The sequence below is a fragment of the Oncorhynchus clarkii genome, chromosome 12, assembly GCF_045791955.1.
Source record: "Oncorhynchus clarkii lewisi isolate Uvic-CL-2024 chromosome 12, UVic_Ocla_1.0, whole genome shotgun sequence".
NCBI classification, from domain to species: Eukaryota; Metazoa; Chordata; class Actinopteri; order Salmoniformes; family Salmonidae; genus Oncorhynchus; species Oncorhynchus clarkii.
The window spans coordinates 9,174,992-9,194,528 of NC_092158.1; the positions used below are offsets into that span (position 1 = coordinate 9,174,992).

The 19,537-nt window shown below is 43.7% G+C and overlaps 1 protein-coding gene across 1 annotated transcript; it reads left to right on the top strand.

The window, feature by feature from the left end:
• Positions 1 to 344: 344 nt before the first annotated feature.
• On the top strand, positions 345 to 10,900 carry LOC139422684 (SDA1 domain containing 1). Its single transcript, XM_071173884.1, has 19 exons — positions 345 to 560; positions 3,942 to 4,046; positions 4,354 to 4,452; positions 4,563 to 4,673; positions 4,770 to 4,942; positions 5,035 to 5,167; positions 5,280 to 5,381; positions 5,487 to 5,556; positions 5,669 to 5,772; positions 5,869 to 5,926; positions 6,335 to 6,470; positions 6,637 to 6,734; positions 6,913 to 6,989; positions 7,311 to 7,440; positions 7,628 to 7,734; positions 8,008 to 8,192; positions 10,184 to 10,268; positions 10,356 to 10,520; positions 10,672 to 10,900. The coding sequence occupies exons 1-19, from the start codon at positions 459 to 461 to the stop codon at positions 10,717 to 10,719; spliced, it is 2,088 nt and encodes a 695-aa protein (XP_071029985.1). The 5' UTR covers positions 345 to 458; the 3' UTR covers positions 10,720 to 10,900.
• Positions 10,901 to 19,537: the final 8,637 nt, after the last annotated feature.

Genomic DNA, 19,537 nt, shown 5'->3' on the forward strand with positions numbered 1-19,537 from the left:
CGTGTACATCACCGACCACAATCCAAATCTAAATAAGGTTCAGGTGTGCAGAAGGGGCGTTTGGGGAGGGGGGTGGTCTGCTCTGTCTGTTTCAATAGGCTAGAATCTGATGTATGCCATCAGCAATCGGTTATAAATTTGATTATGATGATTTCCTATCTAAATGTTCAAAACAGTACTGTATTGCATATGGTTCTATATCATAATGTAACATTTTTTAAGTTGGTTATGTAAGGACCTTGATTTCAATATTCTTCTTTGCGCTACACTAGTGCCTACTGTCGGCAATATTTGATTTCCTCCGAATTCACTGGCTTTTGGCAACGCGTTTCACTGCCACTTCGTTTGTCCCTCGTTACGTTCCGTTCTGAGTCTGGAAAAAATGGCGATCTACCAGTGAGCCACGTTGGTATTTTGAAAACATATTTATAATATAGACATTTCTTTTTAGACCGAAAATGAATAAAATAATGTCCGGTCGACACAACAACAAATTGCCAACCAATCTGCCGCAATTGCAGAACCTGATCAAGAGAGATCCACAGTCGTACACGGAAGAAGTGAGTGTATAAAACGTAGCTAGGTAACGCATGCCAACTAGCTAACGTTAGTTTGACTAGTAAACAAACTAGTTGGCTAACTTGCTAGTTATCTGCTTTACATTGAACTAACATTAGCAAGTAAGCTATGTTGTGGGATCAATTAATGATGTAATTAATCATATATTGCTAATGTTAATTCGCTAGAAATTACTATATTTGATTGCATTAGTATATAGCTAACGCTAGCTATCCAGCTATCTAGTTCTATCTTAGGCCAGTTTTAGACAGTCTTTATTCATTCATTATCTAATGTATTAGTAAACTGTGCCTATTGGCAGTCAATAGCGACACAGCTTGCGAGACATCACCCGACCCGTTGTTGTACATCTTTTAGCAGCACGTGTCCCGCGTTGGACCGTATGTTTTCCGTAGACGGTTTTGACGTAGCCTCTAGATCTGCATGTCTTTGATTGATGTGCCTTCCGGATAATACACTCATCCCCCATGAACCGACTCGTACATAACGCATCCTCCATTCATTACATGTTGATGCAAAGAGTCAATCTTTGTAGTGTTGACCCTTCTTTTTCAAGACCTCTGCAATCTGCCCTGGCATGCTGTCAATTAACTTCTGGGCCACATCCTGACTGATGGCAGCCCATTCTTGCATAATCAATGCTTGGAGTTTGTCAGAATTTGTGGGGTTTTGTTTGTCCACAAGTTCTCAGTGGGATTAAGGTCTGGGGAGTTCAGTTCATTTGCATGGCAAAGAGGGACTTTGCTATTAATTGCAATTCATCGGATCAATCTTCATAACATTCTGGAGTATATGCAAATTGCCATCATACAAACTGAGGCAGCAGACTTTGTGAAAATTAATATTTGTGTCATTATCAACATTTTGGCCACGACTGTACCAATGGACATTCCAGGAACGGCCCCTCGGGAACGGCCCCTCAAAAGACACTGTAATTTGCTCCCATCTGCGGAACACATGCCCTCTGTTTTTAACAGAACTATGGGGAAACAGTTCCCTACAGGTGGGGGTGGCAGTGTAGCCTAGTGGTTAGTGCATTGGACTAGTAACCGAAAGGTTGCAAGTTCGAATCCTCGAGCTGACAAGGAACATATCTGTCGTTCTGCCCCTGAACAGTTAACCCACTGTTCCTAGGCCGTCATTGAAAATAAGAATGTGTTCTTAACTGACTTGCCTAGTTAAATATAAAATGTTTTTAAAAAAGGACCCTGTGCTAGCCAAGGCAACACTGTGTACTAGCTAGCTTTATAGTGTACTAGCTAGCTTGATAGTGTACTAGCTAGGTAGATAGTTGGGCTCCACTTGGACTCCCAAGTGGCTTAGTGGTCTAAGACTGCATGTCACTGCAGTACCTGGTTCGAATCCAGGCTGCATCACATCCGGCCGTGAATGGGAGTCCCATAGGGCGGCGCACAATTGGCCCAGCGTTGTCCGGGTTTGACCATCATTGTAAATAAGAATTTGTTCTTAATTAACTGACTTGCCTAATTAAATAAAGGTTAATTCAATTAAAAATGTAATTAATTTAATTAAGTAGTTAGCTAGCACACTGTCGCTACCAGAGTACACTGTGTACCAGACTCCTCCATAGAACTAGCTGGCAAAGCTAGTACACAGTTCCTCGCTGCCGCATGCCGAACACGCACAGTGCCCGACAGGCGGGGGCAGAGGACACTGTCTACTGGTGTAAGGCTACCGTTGTCGCCCCTCCTTCTGTGGTGGTTGTAACATGTCGGCTCAGCTTCCCCGAACAGTCCCATTACAAGTCAGAATGTTGAACAAACTTCATTTCTACTTTACCTGTTGTCTGCTGATTTTGCCCCTATGTCAGAGGTAATCTGATACAAAATATCCACAGGGAAGCGTTATCAACACATCCTTCAGTATGCTGGTCTGTATATTGTTTGTATTTCCGGATTTTATTTTTAATACTGATGCGATTCGCACTTGACAAACCACAGACCGAATGGCAAACACTTCTAGCTGATTGTGAGGAAACGCGATTCGATTGACATTTGGTTACATTCGGCTATTGTTTACATATTGTGCATCACGTGAATGAAAATATTCACTGGATTTACAAGCCGACACAGCCATATACTTACCTGCGCACCAAAATGTTGGGCTAATAAGACTTTCCTGTGGACATTTTATCTTCACTTCCTACCGCCAAAAGAACCAACAGCACAGACAACCGTTAAAGTTTATCGTTTTATTCAACATTCTGGCTTGTAGAGACTAAAGCGTCTTTTTTTTTTTACAGCGACTTCTTTCAGACTGATGTCGTGGAGTAACCATGGTAACATACTGATGTTTAGAAAAGTAGTTCACGTGAGGCAGTTGTGGGCGACGCGAATGGCTGATAACTGTAGGGAACAGGCAGAATCCTGCCTGAAGTTTGAGAGCTGAGGTTAGGCATAAGGGTTAGGTTTAAAATTAGATTTTAACGAGATAAATTGTAGAAATAGGCAGGGTTTATGACTTTGTGGCTGTGGTAACTAGTGACGACCAGTGCCTAGGCTAGTTCTAATGGAAACATTGTCCTTTGCATTGCCAAGCAGTGCCAAAGAAAGTATTAAATCCAATTATTTAATGCTACCACCCCCTTCAAATCAAAACAAACAGATCCTAATCACACACCTGTTGCTGTTTCACACCTGTTTGCCTGTCTATCGCAATACATTCAGCAACATGCTGCTGTAGACAGGAAGTAGAATGGAGCGTGTGAGCGCAAACATTGACATCCATGTTTGGTTTTGATTTGGGGTGTGTGGGGGGGGGGGGGGGGGGGGGGGGCGTGTTGGCATCAAACAATTGGATTTAATGTTGTCTTGGGAACTGCTCGGCGACGCAAACAACAATGTTTCCATCAGAACTATCTACCGATTTACGGATACCATCCAACATGTGGGACATGTGCTGACAAGACAGGTACCGCAACGAGTCGGGCAAAATACTCACAAGCTATCGCTATGGAACGAGCGAAGACTGAACATTACTGTTAAAATCACTGAACTTACTGTTTAACTGTATCCGTGACGAAGAGCTTCGTAGGCCTGGTTACATATTTTATACAGTCGGTGACTATTTAGCTAGCTAGCTATGTCATTGTTTAGTAGTAATACATCAGACTGTATTACCGCGCTGGTTATAAGGACGAAATCAGCGGACAACAGGTGGAGTAAATTCAGATTAAGTTTACTCAACGTTCTTCTGATTTATAAAGGGACTGTTCCAAAGTTTTGGACCCTATATATTAGAGACGAGAGTGGATGTTTATCCAGTCCAAACTCTGAATCGGGAGAGGCTAGTTATGTCAATTCCTGCTGACTTGAGTACATGTTTTAATTTCTAATCTACAGTTCCTGCAACAATATCGACACTACCAGTCCAATGTCCAGATCTTCAAACTCCAGCCTGACAAACCCAACAAGGAGCTGGCAGACCTGGTCATGTTCCTTGCTCAGGTACAATCATCACTCTCAAATCTAGTACTATAAATAGTATGCCAAATTCATTATATTAATAATCATTTGTATATATATAAATAAATAAAAACAGAAACGTAAATATAGATGTCACGTGATTACCCTAGTTGGGGGTCGAAGCTATCTCAAATCAGGAAATGTCTGTAGGCCTGCTGTATTTGTGGGTCTTATTGGAAACCATAAACTGTCCATTATTTATAGATCACCAACTGTAGTCACAAGTACACTGCTGATGTTAGTTCTGATGGGAAGCTATCAAACTAAATCCATTATTGTCCTGTTCCAGGTTGGACACTGCTATCTGCAGCAACTTGCCTCCTTCCCTCAGGAGTTGACTGAGATCCTTATGAATCATCATACAGTCCTCGAGCCTGATCTACGGATGGTAAGAGAACAAATCATCAACAGATATTTTCTCGCCCTTGTCAGCTGTTAAAAATAAGTGTATTTAATGTGTTGTTGTTGTTTTTATTTGCGTGTTTCTCACTCGCTCAGACATTCTGCAAAGCCCTGATTCTGCTGAGGAACAAAGATCTGATTAACCCCACCGGTCTTCTGGAGCTGTTCTTTGAGTTGCTGCGCTGTCACGACAAGCTCCTCAGGAAGGTGAGCCCGGAGTGTCTCTGTCTCTCTGCACACCGGTATTGTTATTCCATGTCTATGGTCTGCCTCTTACTTAGTCTCCTGTTCATCTCTTCCCAGACGCTGTACTCGCACATTGTCCATGACATAAAAAACATCAACTCCAAACACAAGAACAACAAAGTCAACACAACATTACAGAACTTCATGTACACCATGCTGAGAGACAGCAATCCTCTAGCAGCCAAGATCTCGCTAGATGTCATGATTGAGTTGTACAAGAGGAACATCTGGTAAGTTACATGCCTTGGCTCTGTGCTAAGTATCTTCAAAAACACGTCGCCTGATATACATCATTTTTTTATTTCCTTGTTTTCCGTCACAGGAATGACGCCAAAACTGTTAACGTGATCACGACAGCATGTTTCTCCAAAGTCACAAAGATCCTCGTGGCAGGCATGAAGTTCTTCCTGGGCAAAGATGAAGATGAGAAGAGGGAGAGTGATTCAGAATCGGAGGCATGTGTTCACCACACCACATAGTGGGGGGGGGGGGGGGTGAACATTTTGATTTGATTGGAGGAGAGACTCCTTGCTCTGTCAGGTCTAAGCCAGTCTCTTTTATCTCCAGGAGGAAGGTCCGTCGGCTAGAGACCTGATGGTGAGGTACTCTACAGGGAGGAAGACGTCCAAGAACAAGAAGAAGATGGAGAAGGCCATGAAGGTCCTTAAGGTACGCTGAGAGTCCTGTGTTTTTTCTTTTTACTGAAGATAGTCTTTAACTGGCAATTGTTTTTGTTTGGTTGGTTGTTAGTTAATAAATCTTGATGATTCACAGAAACATAAGAAGAAGAAGAAGGTAGAGGTTTTCAATTTCTCTGCCATCCACTTGATTCATGATCCTCAAGGTATGTATGGTCACCCTCAAAATCACACGCTTATAAACTAAACAATATCTGGAACTTATTTTATGTCGCTCTATTCTGTTTTTTTCTAAGAAATATTAAATATTTTGCACAGACTTTTCAGAGAAGCTACTAAAGCAGTTGGAAGACTCTAATGAGCGTTTTGAGGTGAAGATCATGATGATGGAACTAATATCCCGACTAGTTGGGATTCATGAGGTAAGAAAATGAAATGAACAGTGCAATTATTCTACAATGTTAAAAAAAAAAGGGAAAAAAAAGACATTCACGTTGTTATTTCTATTCTTCCCACAGCTCTTTCTCTTCAACTACTACCCCTTCGTACAGCGGTTCATTCAGCCCCATCAAAGAGGTAAGCTCCAAACAACGACAACGGCAGTAATTGGAGTGGGTCTAGTGTTTCCTGGATGATGGTGTTGATGTGAGCCATAACCAGCCTTTCAAAACACTTCATGGCTACCGACGTGAGTGCTACTGGGGCGGTAGTCATTTAGGCAGGTTACCTTCGCTTTCTTGGGCACAGGGACTTATGGGGGTCTGCTTGAAACGTGTAGCTATTACCGACTCGGTCAGGGAGAGGTTGAAAATGTCAGTGAAGACTGTACAGTGTTTTTTTTTCTTCTCTCCCAGCCCCATCAAAGAGGTATGTTCTAAAGAAAGGGCTCAGCTCAGTCATTGAAAACAAGCGTGCAATTAGTCATGTTGAGTTTTAATAGAACTCCCGAGTTGAAAATAATATTTGTTCTTCTTTCTTCTCCAGAGGTCACCAAGATACTACTGTGTGCTGCCCAGTCCTCCCATCAACTAGTTCCACCTGAGATCATCCAGCCGGTCATCATGACCATAGCCAATAACTTTGTGACAGACAGAAACTCGGGAGAGGTGATGTGTGTTGGGTAAGGGAGTCACTCACACCTATGATTCCTCTGTAACCTGGTTGGGTGGCCATTGTAAAGTCATTCACATTCCACTGTTGTACACAGTTGAGATTTGTACAGCATCATTTATTGGTTAATAACATGGATATATGGAGTAACAGAGTGTGCGACTTGCTTTGTACAGCATCAATGCCATCAAGGAGGTGGCAGCTCGTTGTCCCCTAGCCATCACAGAAGAGCTGCTTCAGGACCTGGCTCAGTACAAGATGCACAAAGACAAGAGTAAGTAGTCTGTCCTTACAGGAAGTAGTCTGTCCTTACAGGAAGTAGGCTAACATGTCTGTTTTGATTATTTTTCTCTTTAACCATGTGGCTACAAGAGATTATTCATCACCTGTCATAATTAAATCAATTTAAAGGGTTTCAATGAGGGTTATTTAAATGTCTTTTTTTTTTTTAGATGTGATGATGTCTGCCAGAGGACTCATTCAGCTCTTCAGAAGCCTGGATCCAAAGATGCTGCATAAGAGAGACAGGGTATGTTGCTGAGACCAATGTAATATACATTTAGAATAATCTCAACATCGTCTTGTTTCTCCCTCCCTCGCCCATATGCTTGGCTCCTCCTCCTCTGTGTGGAAGTCCTCTCGGGGCTGAGGTATGCTAGGTGGTTTCTCTATGTGGATGTTCCCTCACGGCTGAGGTATGCTAGGCTCCTCCTCCTCTGTGTGGAAGTCCTCTCAGGGCTGAGGTATGCTAGGTGTTTCCTCTGTGTGAAAGTCCCCCCAGGGCTGAGGTGCTGTGAAATGTCATGGAGGCTGCGCTAACTGATAACTTAACCATTGCGTTGTTTACTAGGGTCGACCCACAGAGTTGTCTACCGAGGCTAAGATCCAGGACTATGGCGAGATGGGGGCCAAGACCTACATCCCTGGAGCAGAGGTTCTGGAGGTGGAGGAGAAAGAGGAGGGAGAAGAGGGGGACGGTGGTAAGGATTGGATCGTGTATAGTCATTATTATACAACTGGAAACTTTTACGTGTTTGGTTTTTGCTCATTTTGGATTTATCAAGGACTGTATTTCCAAGATGCAATAGATGATGTTTTGTGTGGAAAAAATGTTTAAATATTGATTATTTGATCATTTCTTCCTCTGCGTTTCCTCTTCATCTCTAGATGGCTGGGAGAGTGCCAGCAGTATCAGTGGTGGTGATGATGATGATGATGAGGACGGAGAATGGATCAATGTTCACCACTCCTCTGATGAAGACACTGCGGAAATGGTAGGGTTGTGCATCAACCCCATGTCCGTTTGGTGTTCTGGATGACCTGATTTTGAAAATTGAGCACACCGTAGCAAAAAAAATTTTATCAGAAAACTAAAATGAGCACTTATTATTGGACAGGTTAAGGTTGTCTCTCCCTGTTTCTGTCCGTTTTCTGCCATTTAGTTCCGAATGAACACTACCCTGGTGATTAGTGTTCTGATTGGTGAATAACATGTTCTTATTGGCGAATAACGTCTTCTCATTGGCCATTGTATGTGTCTCGCCCAGGCTGAGAAGCTGAAGACTATGGATCCAGAGGAGAGGAAGGCCAAGGCAGCAGCGGTCAGCTCCAGTCGACTCCTCACTCAGGACGACTTCAAGAAGATCCGTCTGGCTCAGATGGCTAAAGAGGTCAACGCTGCCCCGGGCAAGGGACAGAAGAGGAAGATCGTTGAAGATGATGACGGTGAAAGGTCAGTCTTGTTTTCTTGTTATTTTACGATGTCCTATGATTTACAGTGCCTTGCGAAAGTATTCGGCCCCCTTGAACTTTGCGACCTTTTGCCACATTTCAGGCTTCAAACATAAAGATATAAAACTGTATTTTTTTTGTGAAGAATCAACAACAAGTGGGACACAATCATGAAGTGGAACGACATTTATTGGATATTTCAAACTTTTTTAACAAATCAAAAACTGAAAAATTGGGCGTGCAAAATTATTCAGCCCCTTTAAGTTAATACTTTGTAGCGCCACCTGTGTGTGTGTGCTTCTAGATGTGTTAAGCCCTACAGCTCCTCACAGAATTCCTTCTTTGTTTCGTTATAAAATCTGACAAACATCAGAAGCTGGGCATTATCAGTGTTATCTGTACGATTCATCCACAGCTAATGAAATGCATTCTGAATGGCCTCTTTAAGTTGTGAAGTTAAGTCTTTGGCTAATATTTCAGTTCTCCTCATTGCTGTGGAGTCTGACGGTGGGTTCTGTTTTATATTTTTGTTTACCTTCAAGCAAGGTGTCAAGCAACTTCACACACACATTCTTGTACCATCTCAGCATCTGAAAAAGTGTTGTGTTTTCCTAAAACCCAAACTATCCTCAGTGAGAACACTCCATTTCACGTTGTTGGTCTGTCGGGGGAATTGACAAGGACTTTGGTGCATCTCTCGTGTTGGGATTTGAGTTGGATTCATCTTGTTTGATCTGATCTCCATGTTCAGGGGATACATCTGATCCAATTTACTATGCCTCGTGTCTTAATGGCGCCTAACATTTGTCACTTATCACCAGAGCTACAGACTCACTGCATATCAGGCACATTGGTTTTGTGCTAGTTAAATAATTACTGTTCCGCCCACTCCTCTTTGAATATACGGTTTTCAGAGTCAACTTTTTATTTTTTGTTGAACAAAAATGTTAACAAAGATACTGGTAACTAAGCTCCTATCTGTAATATTTACAGTTGAACCGCTGTCAAATCTTTCTGATTCTTTCTGCCTGCTTGTCCAAAGGTTCCACAAAGGATATTTGGATCAATGTGATTGGGTAAAACGCAGCCTTTTGTATTTGCATATAATGACGCGATTGGGTTAGACGGGGCGCTAGTAGAGGTGGCCGTTGCTTCGAGAGAGTGAAAAAGAGAGGATTGCTGAGTTAGAGGCCCCTGGACCCGGTTGATTATTTTTAGACAGCTTTTAAAAAATACAAATGTGTGACTTTTCTATAAGTAAATGCTATTTTGTCCGGATTGACCCTTGTCTGGGTCCGGATTAACCCTTGTCTGGGTCCGGATTGACCCTTGTCTGGGTCCGGATTGACCCTTGTCTGGGACGTTCGGTTGCCCCATTGGTCACCTGCATGCGATGCATTCATGTGTCACGTAAAGAGAACAAGGTTTTTAGGAAATGTTTTTTTTCCCCCCGCTGCAGCAGAGAGGAGAGACTGACAACGGGTGCGCGTTACACAGTCACTCATTGTCTTTTTTTACACAGCACAGCAAGCCTGAGCCCAGCCTGGCACAAATCAATTACGGTCGGATTCCCTTTAGTCTTCTGTGTGTCTTTTTAATTATTTCATCAATCCGTGTGCTTTAAAGCATCAGACAAGCTCAGTGCATATAGTTGATTTGATTAAAACACAGGATGTGTCAATTATAGGGAATAATACACGTTTTAGAATTTTGCCGAAAAAAACGGATGACTCTCGGTCGACCCAAGATTTTTATTCAGTCGAGGACAGCCCTAGTGGAGGCTGAAAGCATTCACTGCCTGCCTCAATGGCATTTACCGTCGTGCTCTCATTGAAAACAATGACATCCGGTTCGCTGTCTACCTCGTACCAGCTAAACGCAGCATAAGTGTGATAAATACTCTAGCAAATAGTTTAACTGCCATTTTGTGTGTTTGTGTGTGTGTGTGTGCGCGCGCGCATCTTAACTAATAACATGTCAAATCGTTTTCAGAGGGGAAATCCTTACCTTGAGAGACATTGAAAAGCTGCACAAGAAACCCAAGGCAGACAAGGAATCAAGACTTGCCACTGCACAGGTGACCATCTCAATCAAGAATGTGCTGAATTCTAATTATCGTATTCTTAGGATTTCAGCAGATCATGTGGTTTTGTTTTGATGGTAGGCTGGCCGCTCGGATAGGAAGGAGTTTGTGAAGAAGAGGAAGGAGAAGCTGAACCCGTTCGCTTCCACCAGCAACAAGGACAAGAAGAGGAACAAAGACTTCAGGATGATGAGACACAGTCGAAACGTACGGACCAAGAACAAGAGATCCTTCAGAGATAAACAGGTACATTAAGTTTTTTGTTTGTTTTTGTGTTCAGCGTAATTGGAAAATGTGTATTTTTGTCAGTATTATTTATCTCTGTTGCATCTATTTCTCTTTCTCTCTCTTCTCTCTCCTTTCTCTCTCTTCTCTCTCTCTCTCTCTCTCCATACAGATTGCTCTAAGAGATGCACTCATTAAGAGAAAGAAGCAATACAAATAGCGATGTCGCTGTGGACTCTGGTTCCTAAGGAAATTATGGCTTCCTTGAACTTGGGCTGTGAAAGGAAGATGGGGAATGGTTCATTTTAACGTGTTAAATCTGTCCTTGTTTTTTTCTTCTTCTTAGGTAGTAGGCTGTAATCACACTGCCTTCTATTAAAATATTCACTGTCTATCGTTTACTCCTTCTCCTATTTGCATTTTTGTTCAGTTTGCTTCATATTTCCATACACCTTTTATATGTGAAGATTATGTTCCTGCCAACAAATGAAATGTAACTCCTCTAGGCTGACGTGACAGACAATAAATAAATGCAGACAGGATTTAAATGTCAAGATTTCCAGGACACAAACGCATATAATGTACGGACAGATCAGTCCACTTCATTACGATGCCACCTTCAACCCCTACAGGTAAGGACAGGTTTGACTTGTTGTAATGCTTCTCTCAGCTGGAATTCATTCACACTTAACTGGTATTTAGAATTCAATCAAACATTCCTGTTCGTCTATTATAATGCACTTGCCCCAGTTGGACAGAGACTCGGAAGTCCCCCAGTTGGACAGAGACTGGGAAGTCCCCCAGTTGGGCAGAGACTGGGAAGTCCCCCAGTTGGGCAGAGACTCGGAGGTCCCCCAGTTGGGCAGAGACTCGGAAGTCCCCCAGTTGGGCAGAGACTCGGAAGTCCCCCAGTTGGGCAGAGACTCGGAAGTCCCCCAGTTGGGCAGAGACTCGGAAGTCCCCCAGTTGGGCAGAGACTCGGAAGTCCCCCAGTTGGGCAGAGACTCGGAAGTCCCCCAGTTGGGCAGAGACTCGGAAGTCCCCCAGTTGGGCAGAGACTCGGAAGTCCCCCAGTTGGGCAGAGACTCGGAAGTCCCCCAGTTGGGCAGAGACTCGGAAGTCCCCCAGTTGGGCAGAGACTCGGAAGTCCCCCAGTTGGGCAGAGACTCGGAAGTCCCCCAGTTGGGCAGAGACTCGGAAGTCCCCCAGTTGGGCAGAGACTCGGAAGTCCCCCAGTTGGGCAGAGACTCGGAAGTCCCCCAGTTGGGCAGAGACTCGGAAGTCCCCCAGTTGGGCAGAGACTCGGAAGTCCCCCAGTTGGGCAGAGACTCGGAAGTCCCCCAGTTGGGCAGAGACTCGGAAGTCCCCCAGTTGGGCAGAGACTCGGAAGTCCCCCAGTTGGGCAGAGACTCGGAAGTCCCCCAGTTGGGCAGAGACTCGGAAGTCCCCCAGTTGGGCAGAGACTCGGAAGTCCCCCAGTTGGGCAGAGACTCGGAAGTCCCCCAGTTGGGCAGAGACTCGGAAGTCCCCCAGTTGGGCAGAGACTCGGAAGTCCCCCAGTTGGGCAGAGACTCGGAAGTCCCCCAGTTGGGCAGAGACTCGGAAGTCCCCCAGTTGGGCAGAGACTCGGAAGTCCCCCAGTTGGGCAGAGACTCGGAAGTCCCCCAGTTGGGCAGAGACTCAGAAGTTCCCAGAGTTCTTCAAACCCCCAGATGGTTCTTGCTGACCCAGGTCGTCTTGCCTCTGGGCTGCACCGTCAAGGCCACGGGCTATCCTGGTAGGGCTGCTGTACCAGTTTGGCTTAATGCCCCCTCCCGGCCTAACTGCTGGTTCTGGGCTTCTCTGTACAGGCGGTTATAATCATCACGGGCCGCTGTCTTGGAGGAGTCATTGCCAACGTCATCAAATACTGGATAGATGGGGACATGGACCTCCTGTGGTTGGATTTACTTAGGTCACTTCCCAAATGGCACCCTATTCCCTACATAGTGCACTACTTTTGACCAGAGCCCAATGGAACCCTATTCCCTACATAGTGCACTACTTTAGACCAGAGCCCTATGGAACCCTATTCCCTACATAGTGCACTACTTTTGACCAGAGCCCTATGGAACCCTATTCCCTACATAGTGCACTACTTTTGACTAGGGCCCATAGGTCTCTGGTCAAAATGTAGTACACTGAGACAGATTTTATTTTGTGAATTCTCAAATCAACAGGTAACGTCAATACCTTGGTTCTACGTAACATACACCCCCATGATCCTCTAGTTCTCTGTGAACATGTCTCGTCATTACAGGGTCACGGGCCAGTCATCCTGCTAGGCTAATCCGTCCGTTTGTTGTTTTGGGTCTATTTTGGTTGTTATTTTGGGTCTTGTTTTGGGTGTGTTGTCTGTAGCATCACCATGACGTGTATCCACAGTGTTCGGTATGGGCATGATGCCTCTGTCAGTACGTCTACACACACGCCTGGCGTGGAGGCAGGCACGATCACAACACCATACTTTAATATAGGTAATGACCGTTTCTGTTTTCCATTCAGTTTCTTGATGTTTTGAATCTTCTCTGTCTTCGGTCTCACTCGCTCCCTTTTTCCTCTCTCTCACTACTCAACCTTTTCCCTCGGAGAGAGTTGTTTGATCAACTCTGAAGGTCAGAGACTGTAATAAGAATCTTCAAATGCACTGGAATGGAATGAATGTTTTACCAGTAGTCTAGGAGGAAAATAACCTCAACGTCAACAAAACGAAGGAGCCGATTGTGGACGACAGGAGACAGTAGCGAAAGCACGCCCCCATCCACATTGACAGGGTAGCAGTGAATAGGGTGAAAAGCTCCAAGTTCCTCAGCCTGCACATCACTGACAACCTGAAATGGCCCATCCACACAGATAGTGTGGTGAAGAAGGTGCAACAGCACCTCTTCAACCTCAGGAGTCTGAATAAATTTGGCTTGGCCCTTAACACCCTCACAAACTTTTACAGATGCACCATTGAGAGCATCCTGTCGGGCTGTATCACCGCCTGGTACTGCAATTGCACCATCCGTGAACGCAGGGCTCTATTTTCGCAATGTACACAGTGGCCAGACTTTGTCATTTCCATTGGGCGGGTCTGGGAGCCAAGTGTCACGCTTCTTGGGTAGCTGCTTGCTGTGTGTAACGGAATCGGCTAGACGCTAGGGGGCAATGTTGTGAACTCTAGTAGATTTTGGCCAGTTTTGAGGATGTTCAAGTGTTTTCAATACAATGAATTTGACACGACCTGCACAGTGCTGAAAAATCCTCAGTTTCCACCTCATTTTGTGGGTAGTGCGCACATAGCCTGTCTTCTCTTGAAAGCCAGGTCTGCCTACAGCGGCCTTTCTCAATAGCAAGGCCATGCTCACTGAGTCTACATAATCAAAGCTTTCCTTAAGTTCGGGTCAGTCACAGTGGTCAGGTATTCTGCTACTGTGTATTCTCTGTTTGGGGCCAAATAGCATTCTAGTTTGCTCAGTTTTTTTTGTTAATTCTTTCCAATGTGTCAAGTAATTATTTTTTGTTTTCTCATGATTTAGTTGGGTCTAATTGTGTTGCTGTCCTGGGGCTCTGTGGGGTCTGTTTGTGTTTGTGAACAGAGCCCCAGGATCAGCTTGCTTAGGGGACTCTTCTCCAGGTTCATCTCTCTGTAGGTGATGGCTTTGTTATGGAAGGTTTGGGAATCGCTTCCTTTTAGGTGGTTGAATTTAACAGCTTTTTTCTGGATTCTGATAATTAGCGGGTATCGGCCTAATTCTGCTCTGTATGCATTATTTGGTGTTTCATGTTCTACACAGAGGATATTTTTTTGCACATTTCTGCATGCAGAGTCTCAATTTGGTGTTTGTCCCATTTTGTGAATTATTGGTTGGTGAGCAGACCCCAGACCTCACAACCATAAAGGGTAATTGGTTTAAAAACCCATTTAAAAATGTCTCTCTCTTTCTCTAGGTGGGTGGGTACTGTGGTGGGAGGGCTTCTCTTGATGTTAATAGGGGTTGCCATTGCTGTTCTCTACCGAGGTTCCTGGCACAGTGCTGTTCTCTGCCGAGGTTCTTGGCACACAGTCACCTCTATCATGGTCATCGTAGGAGCCATTGAAGGTATCAGGGTAATCAATAATGAAGAGAGATTAGGATGTCATCCAGAGTATGTGATGTTTTATTGACAAAAAAACGAGCACAGACATGACAGGAGCCTGGGAGAAAACTCTCATACAGCTCTCAAGTACATTTTCTCAAAGCCTTACTGCCTTGTTCATCTCTGCTTTTACCTGGTTTTGCATCATAAAGAGTCTGGCAATAATCAAATTCAAAGTATCACAACAGCTTGAGCTTCAATAAACCAGTAGACCATATTTGGCTAAGCTTTCCTGTGACAAACTTAACCATTACATTTATTTTTACCAGGTAAGTTGACTGAGAACACTCATTTACAGAAACGACCTGGAGAATAGTTACAAGGGAGAGGAGATGAATGAGCCAATTGTAAGCTGGGGATGATGGTACAGTATGAAGACCAGATTGGGAATTTAGCCAGGACACCAGGGTTAACACCCCTACTCTTACAATAAGTGCCAAAGACTTCACCCTACACAGGGCAATGTCCCCAATCACTACCCTGGGGGCAATGGGATAAAACATTTTAGACCAGAGGAAAGGGTGCCTCCGAATGGCCCTCCCAAAACCACTTCCAGCAGCAGCATCTGGTCTCCCATCCAGGACCAACCCTGCTTAGCTTCAGAAGCAAGCCAACAGCAGTGTGCAGGGTGGTATGCTGCGGATATCAGTGCTGTTGCCATGAAACCACAGCTACAAGTAGCTTGTTAGCAGTTGGAGTGTACAACAGGGCCTTCTCTCTCGACCTTGGGTAGGAAACACTCCCTAACTTAGACTTTAAGATGTAATCTGTTTCAGAAACCACCTGCAGGATGAGCCCATATTATATGATAAGTCAGAGAAAGTATTTTGTTTTTTCAAAGGCCCGTTGGACGTGATACAGATGGCCAGCTCTGCGTGATACAGATTGCCAGCTCTGCGTGATACAGATGGCCAGCGCTGCGTGATACAGATGGCCAGCTCTGCGTGATACAGATGGCCAGCTCTGCGTGATACAGATGGCCAGCGCTGCGTGATACAGATGACCAGCGCTACGTGATACAGATGGCCTGCTCTGCGTGATACAGATGGCCAGCTCTGCGTGATACAGATGGCCAGCTCTGCGTGATACAGATGGCCAGCTCTGCGTGATACAGATGACCAGCTCTGTGTGATACAGATGACCAGCTCTGCGTGATACAGATGACCAGCTCTGCGTGATACAGATGGCCAGCGGCCCCAGTTACAAAGACACCAAAACATCACATACCGTTCGTTATAAGGTTGCTGTTGCTGACTTCTTGGCTATATGATTTGGATGTTGACGTATATGGCCGACATGGCACTTGTGAAAAACTGAGTTTAAATGTATTTGGCTAAGGTGTATGTAAACTTCCGACTTCATCTGTATTGTATGTCAGAGACATGTTTGTCAGAGACTAAATATTCATATGAAAATATAACATCAACATAGGGGGCAGGGCTTTTTTCCTCTACCCTAAGATGTTCATAATTTGTTGCATAATTTTATTGGCTTAGATAGTTAAAGTGAATGGCTTTCATATGACACTATAAAGTACATCTTTAATTGCCTACATCGCACATTTTTCTGTAATGGGCCTCAGAGTAGATTGTATAACACTATATTTTATACTTTTAACTGATGCACAACATTCTGTTATACAACTACTGTGCAATAAACAGACATGAGCATCACTGATTGTAATGGCTTCCCTAACATTTGATTGACTCAGCATACCAGTTTGTAGGTGGACACGTAAGATCATATATTTTATTGAGCCACATGTTTTATTTTACCTTTATTTTACCAGGCAAGTCAGTTAAGAACAAATTCTTATTTTCAAATGACGGCCTAGGAACAGTGGGTTAACTGCCTGTTCAGGGGCAGAACGACAGATTTGTACCTTGTCAGCTCGAGGGATTTGAACTTGCAACCTTCCGGTTACTAGTCCAACGCTCTAACCACTAGGCTACCCTGTGCATAAGACAACATTAACCAGTCAACATATTACCAATGAATACTAATGTAGTCTGAGGAGTCTATGGGTAACATACTCTGGTCCCCAGAACAACTCCACAGAAACTGGGCTCCAACTCACTAAGGGCTTCACCTCTCTGGGACTGTCCCCGTCATCGGCTTCGGCACCTCTCTGTGTCCCATCAAACACAACTGCTTATTACGTTTATGAGGGCCAGCGTATCTAGCGTGCACTTTGAAAACATCACAGGCCCATCTCAGTACCTCACGTTTAACTGTTTAGTTTTGAGTTCATTTGTCAACATCCTGGAGTATTTTTGAACAAGTGTGAGCAGATTCACACTGCATCTGTGTGTTATTATTCTGTGTCCCATGTCTGCCGTTATAGATTGCTTTCTGTGTGTGTTTCTGTGTTTTCTAAGGCATGGTCTTTCAGTTGGTGTTCACCAACACTCTCCAGCTAGGGTCTCCGATGGTCTAAATGACCCAGGGCTGCCCAACCATCTGGATGCTCAGCTTACTTGGTGGATTTGAGGTGGCAGGGTAGCCTAATGGTTAGAGTGTAGAGGCGGCAGGGTAGCCTAGTGGTTAGAGTGTAGAGGCGGCAGGGTAGCCTAGTGGTTAGAGTGTAGAGGCGGCAGGGTAGCCTAGTGGTTAGAGTGTAGAGGCGGCAGGGTAGCCTAGTGGTTAAGAGCGTTGGACTAGCCAAAAGGTTGCAAGTTCAAATCCCCGAGCTGACAAGGTACAAATCTCTCGTTCTACCCCTGAACGGTTCCTAGACTGTCATTGAAAATAAGAATTTGTTCTTAACTTGCCTAGGTAAAATTAAAATAAATCCTGTTCAGTGAGACCAGACCAGGGGGTCATTAAACAAGATAATAACACCACAAACACATAACAAAAGCAGTATGTGACAGGCCTGATTCTGTGATTGTGTGTCTTGTAGAGAATCTCACCATCATAAAAACAATCGGACTTGGTAATGGATTCCTCATTCATATGGCATGTGCCGCCGCAAGGTGATGTGTATTTCATTACAAATCTGAGGTAAAAAAAATACAGGTAATTGAGGTCTGATTTGTTTAATTTGACCTCATCAATGTTTTATGTGTTTAAAATTAGTTTTTATTTTACAATATGTATCGAGTTCTTTGATCTGCTGGAATCTGCCAACTGCAGTTATTTTATGCTTATGATTACCGTAGGATGGTTACATAATTCTTGACACATTAGCATTATTTCATGGGATTCCATTTTTTTTTAAACTTCACATCAGACTTGGTTCTGACTGGATCAGCAAGATGTACCAATCCCCAGACTGAATTACATTGGAACTGGGCTTGCTACTGTGAGGTACATGCTTTATGGTAAATGTTGAAGAGGGTGAAACCGCTGATATGTTTTACTGGTGTGTGTAGGCAAAGATATGGAGATTGTGCTCTTGTTCTTAGGTTTAACATAAACGTCAGGCTTCTGTGCCATCCTTAAACTGTAATTATCCAATGTGTGTCCACACACTGTCGTCTGAAAGTCAAACAATAAATTAGAATTGCAACAATACAATGGCTTGACATCTTAGAATAAAGGACATATTCGTTAGCAAATAACAAATCGGACATACAGTGTAATTTGCTATAACAGTGACTCAAAAAACGAGATACAACTTAGCTAGCTAACCAGTCAATATTTTGACAGGCAACATGTGGTTACTTAGACTAGTGCCCTAAATGTTACAATAATGACAACTTCGTCAGGAAAAACATACGGAAACAATATACTGTACTCACAGTAATTACATTCACGCACAGTGAATAATTAACAGCTAGAAATAATAATGTTTGAAACTGGAGATTCCTCTCCACAGCCGCAGACAGCCAGCGGATCCTGGAATGAATGAACCGCCTGGGAGCCCATTCTAGCTGTGATCTCATCAGTCACTCTTAAAGGAACAGTAAAACTTACATTAAACGTTGAGCCTCAAACAGCCGCCTGTCGCATTTAAATGCACTGGAACACATTTTGGCAAATAAAAGCCTGTTTCAAATAAACGCTTGGTCTAAGTTGGTTGTTCCCTTGCTTACCATGGACATAGATGTGAAGTTTGAAATCTGGGGTGTATGATAGGAGGGCCTAGTCTTTGCAAGTCTGATCTGTGATGGATTTGTCACAAGTAGGCCGTCATTTTAAATAAGAATGTTCTTATTAACTGACTTGCCTAGTTAAATAAAGGTTAAATAAGAAAATGACACCATTATTTAGCATGTCAGCCACGTGAACAATGTGTGAATTGACTGGAAACCGGGTGGTATTCTCTCCAAATTGAGATGCTAGTGGACAATGGTACAGATGAGTGGCCGAGACCGAGGCTGCCATGGACAACTGTGGATAAATCAATTCAGGCTACAAGTTTTTGCCTTATGACAATCAAAGAATCGCTGAAGTTGGAGACTTTTATCTCCCTCACCAACTTCAAACATCTGCTATCTGAGCAGCTAACCGATCGCTGCAGCTGTACATAGTCCATCGGTAAATAGCCCACCCAATTTACCTACCTCATCCCCATACTGTTTTTATTTATTTACTTTTCTGCTCTTTTGCACACCAGTATCTCTACCTGCACATGACCATCTGATCATTTATCACTCCAGTGTTAATCTGCTAAACTGTAATTATTCGCCTACCTCCTCATGCCTTTTGCACACAATGCATATAGACTCTTTTTTTTCTCTACTGTGTTATTGACTTGTTTATTGTTTACTCCATGTGTAACTCTGTGTTGCTGTCTGTTCACACTGCTATGCTTTATCTTGGCCAGGTCGCAGTTGTAAATGAGAACTTGTTCTCAACTAGCCTACCTGGTTAAATAAAGTTTTTTTAAAATACAAAAAATAAACATAATGGGAAAATCAAAATAAATCAGC

Bases quoted from the DNA above. Each gene is read 5' to 3' on its own strand.
- LOC139422684 (XM_071173884.1), top strand. From the start codon at position 459: ATGAATAAAATAATGTCCGGTCGACACAACAACAAATTGCCAACCAAT. The intron at 6,471-6,636 runs GTAAGGGAGTCA...TGCTTTGTACAG, and splicing joins GGAGAGGTGATGTGTGTTGG to CATCAATGCCATCAAGGAGG. The intron at 6,735-6,912 runs GTAAGTAGTCTG...TTTTTTTTTTAG, and splicing joins CAAGATGCACAAAGACAAGA to ATGTGATGATGTCTGCCAGA.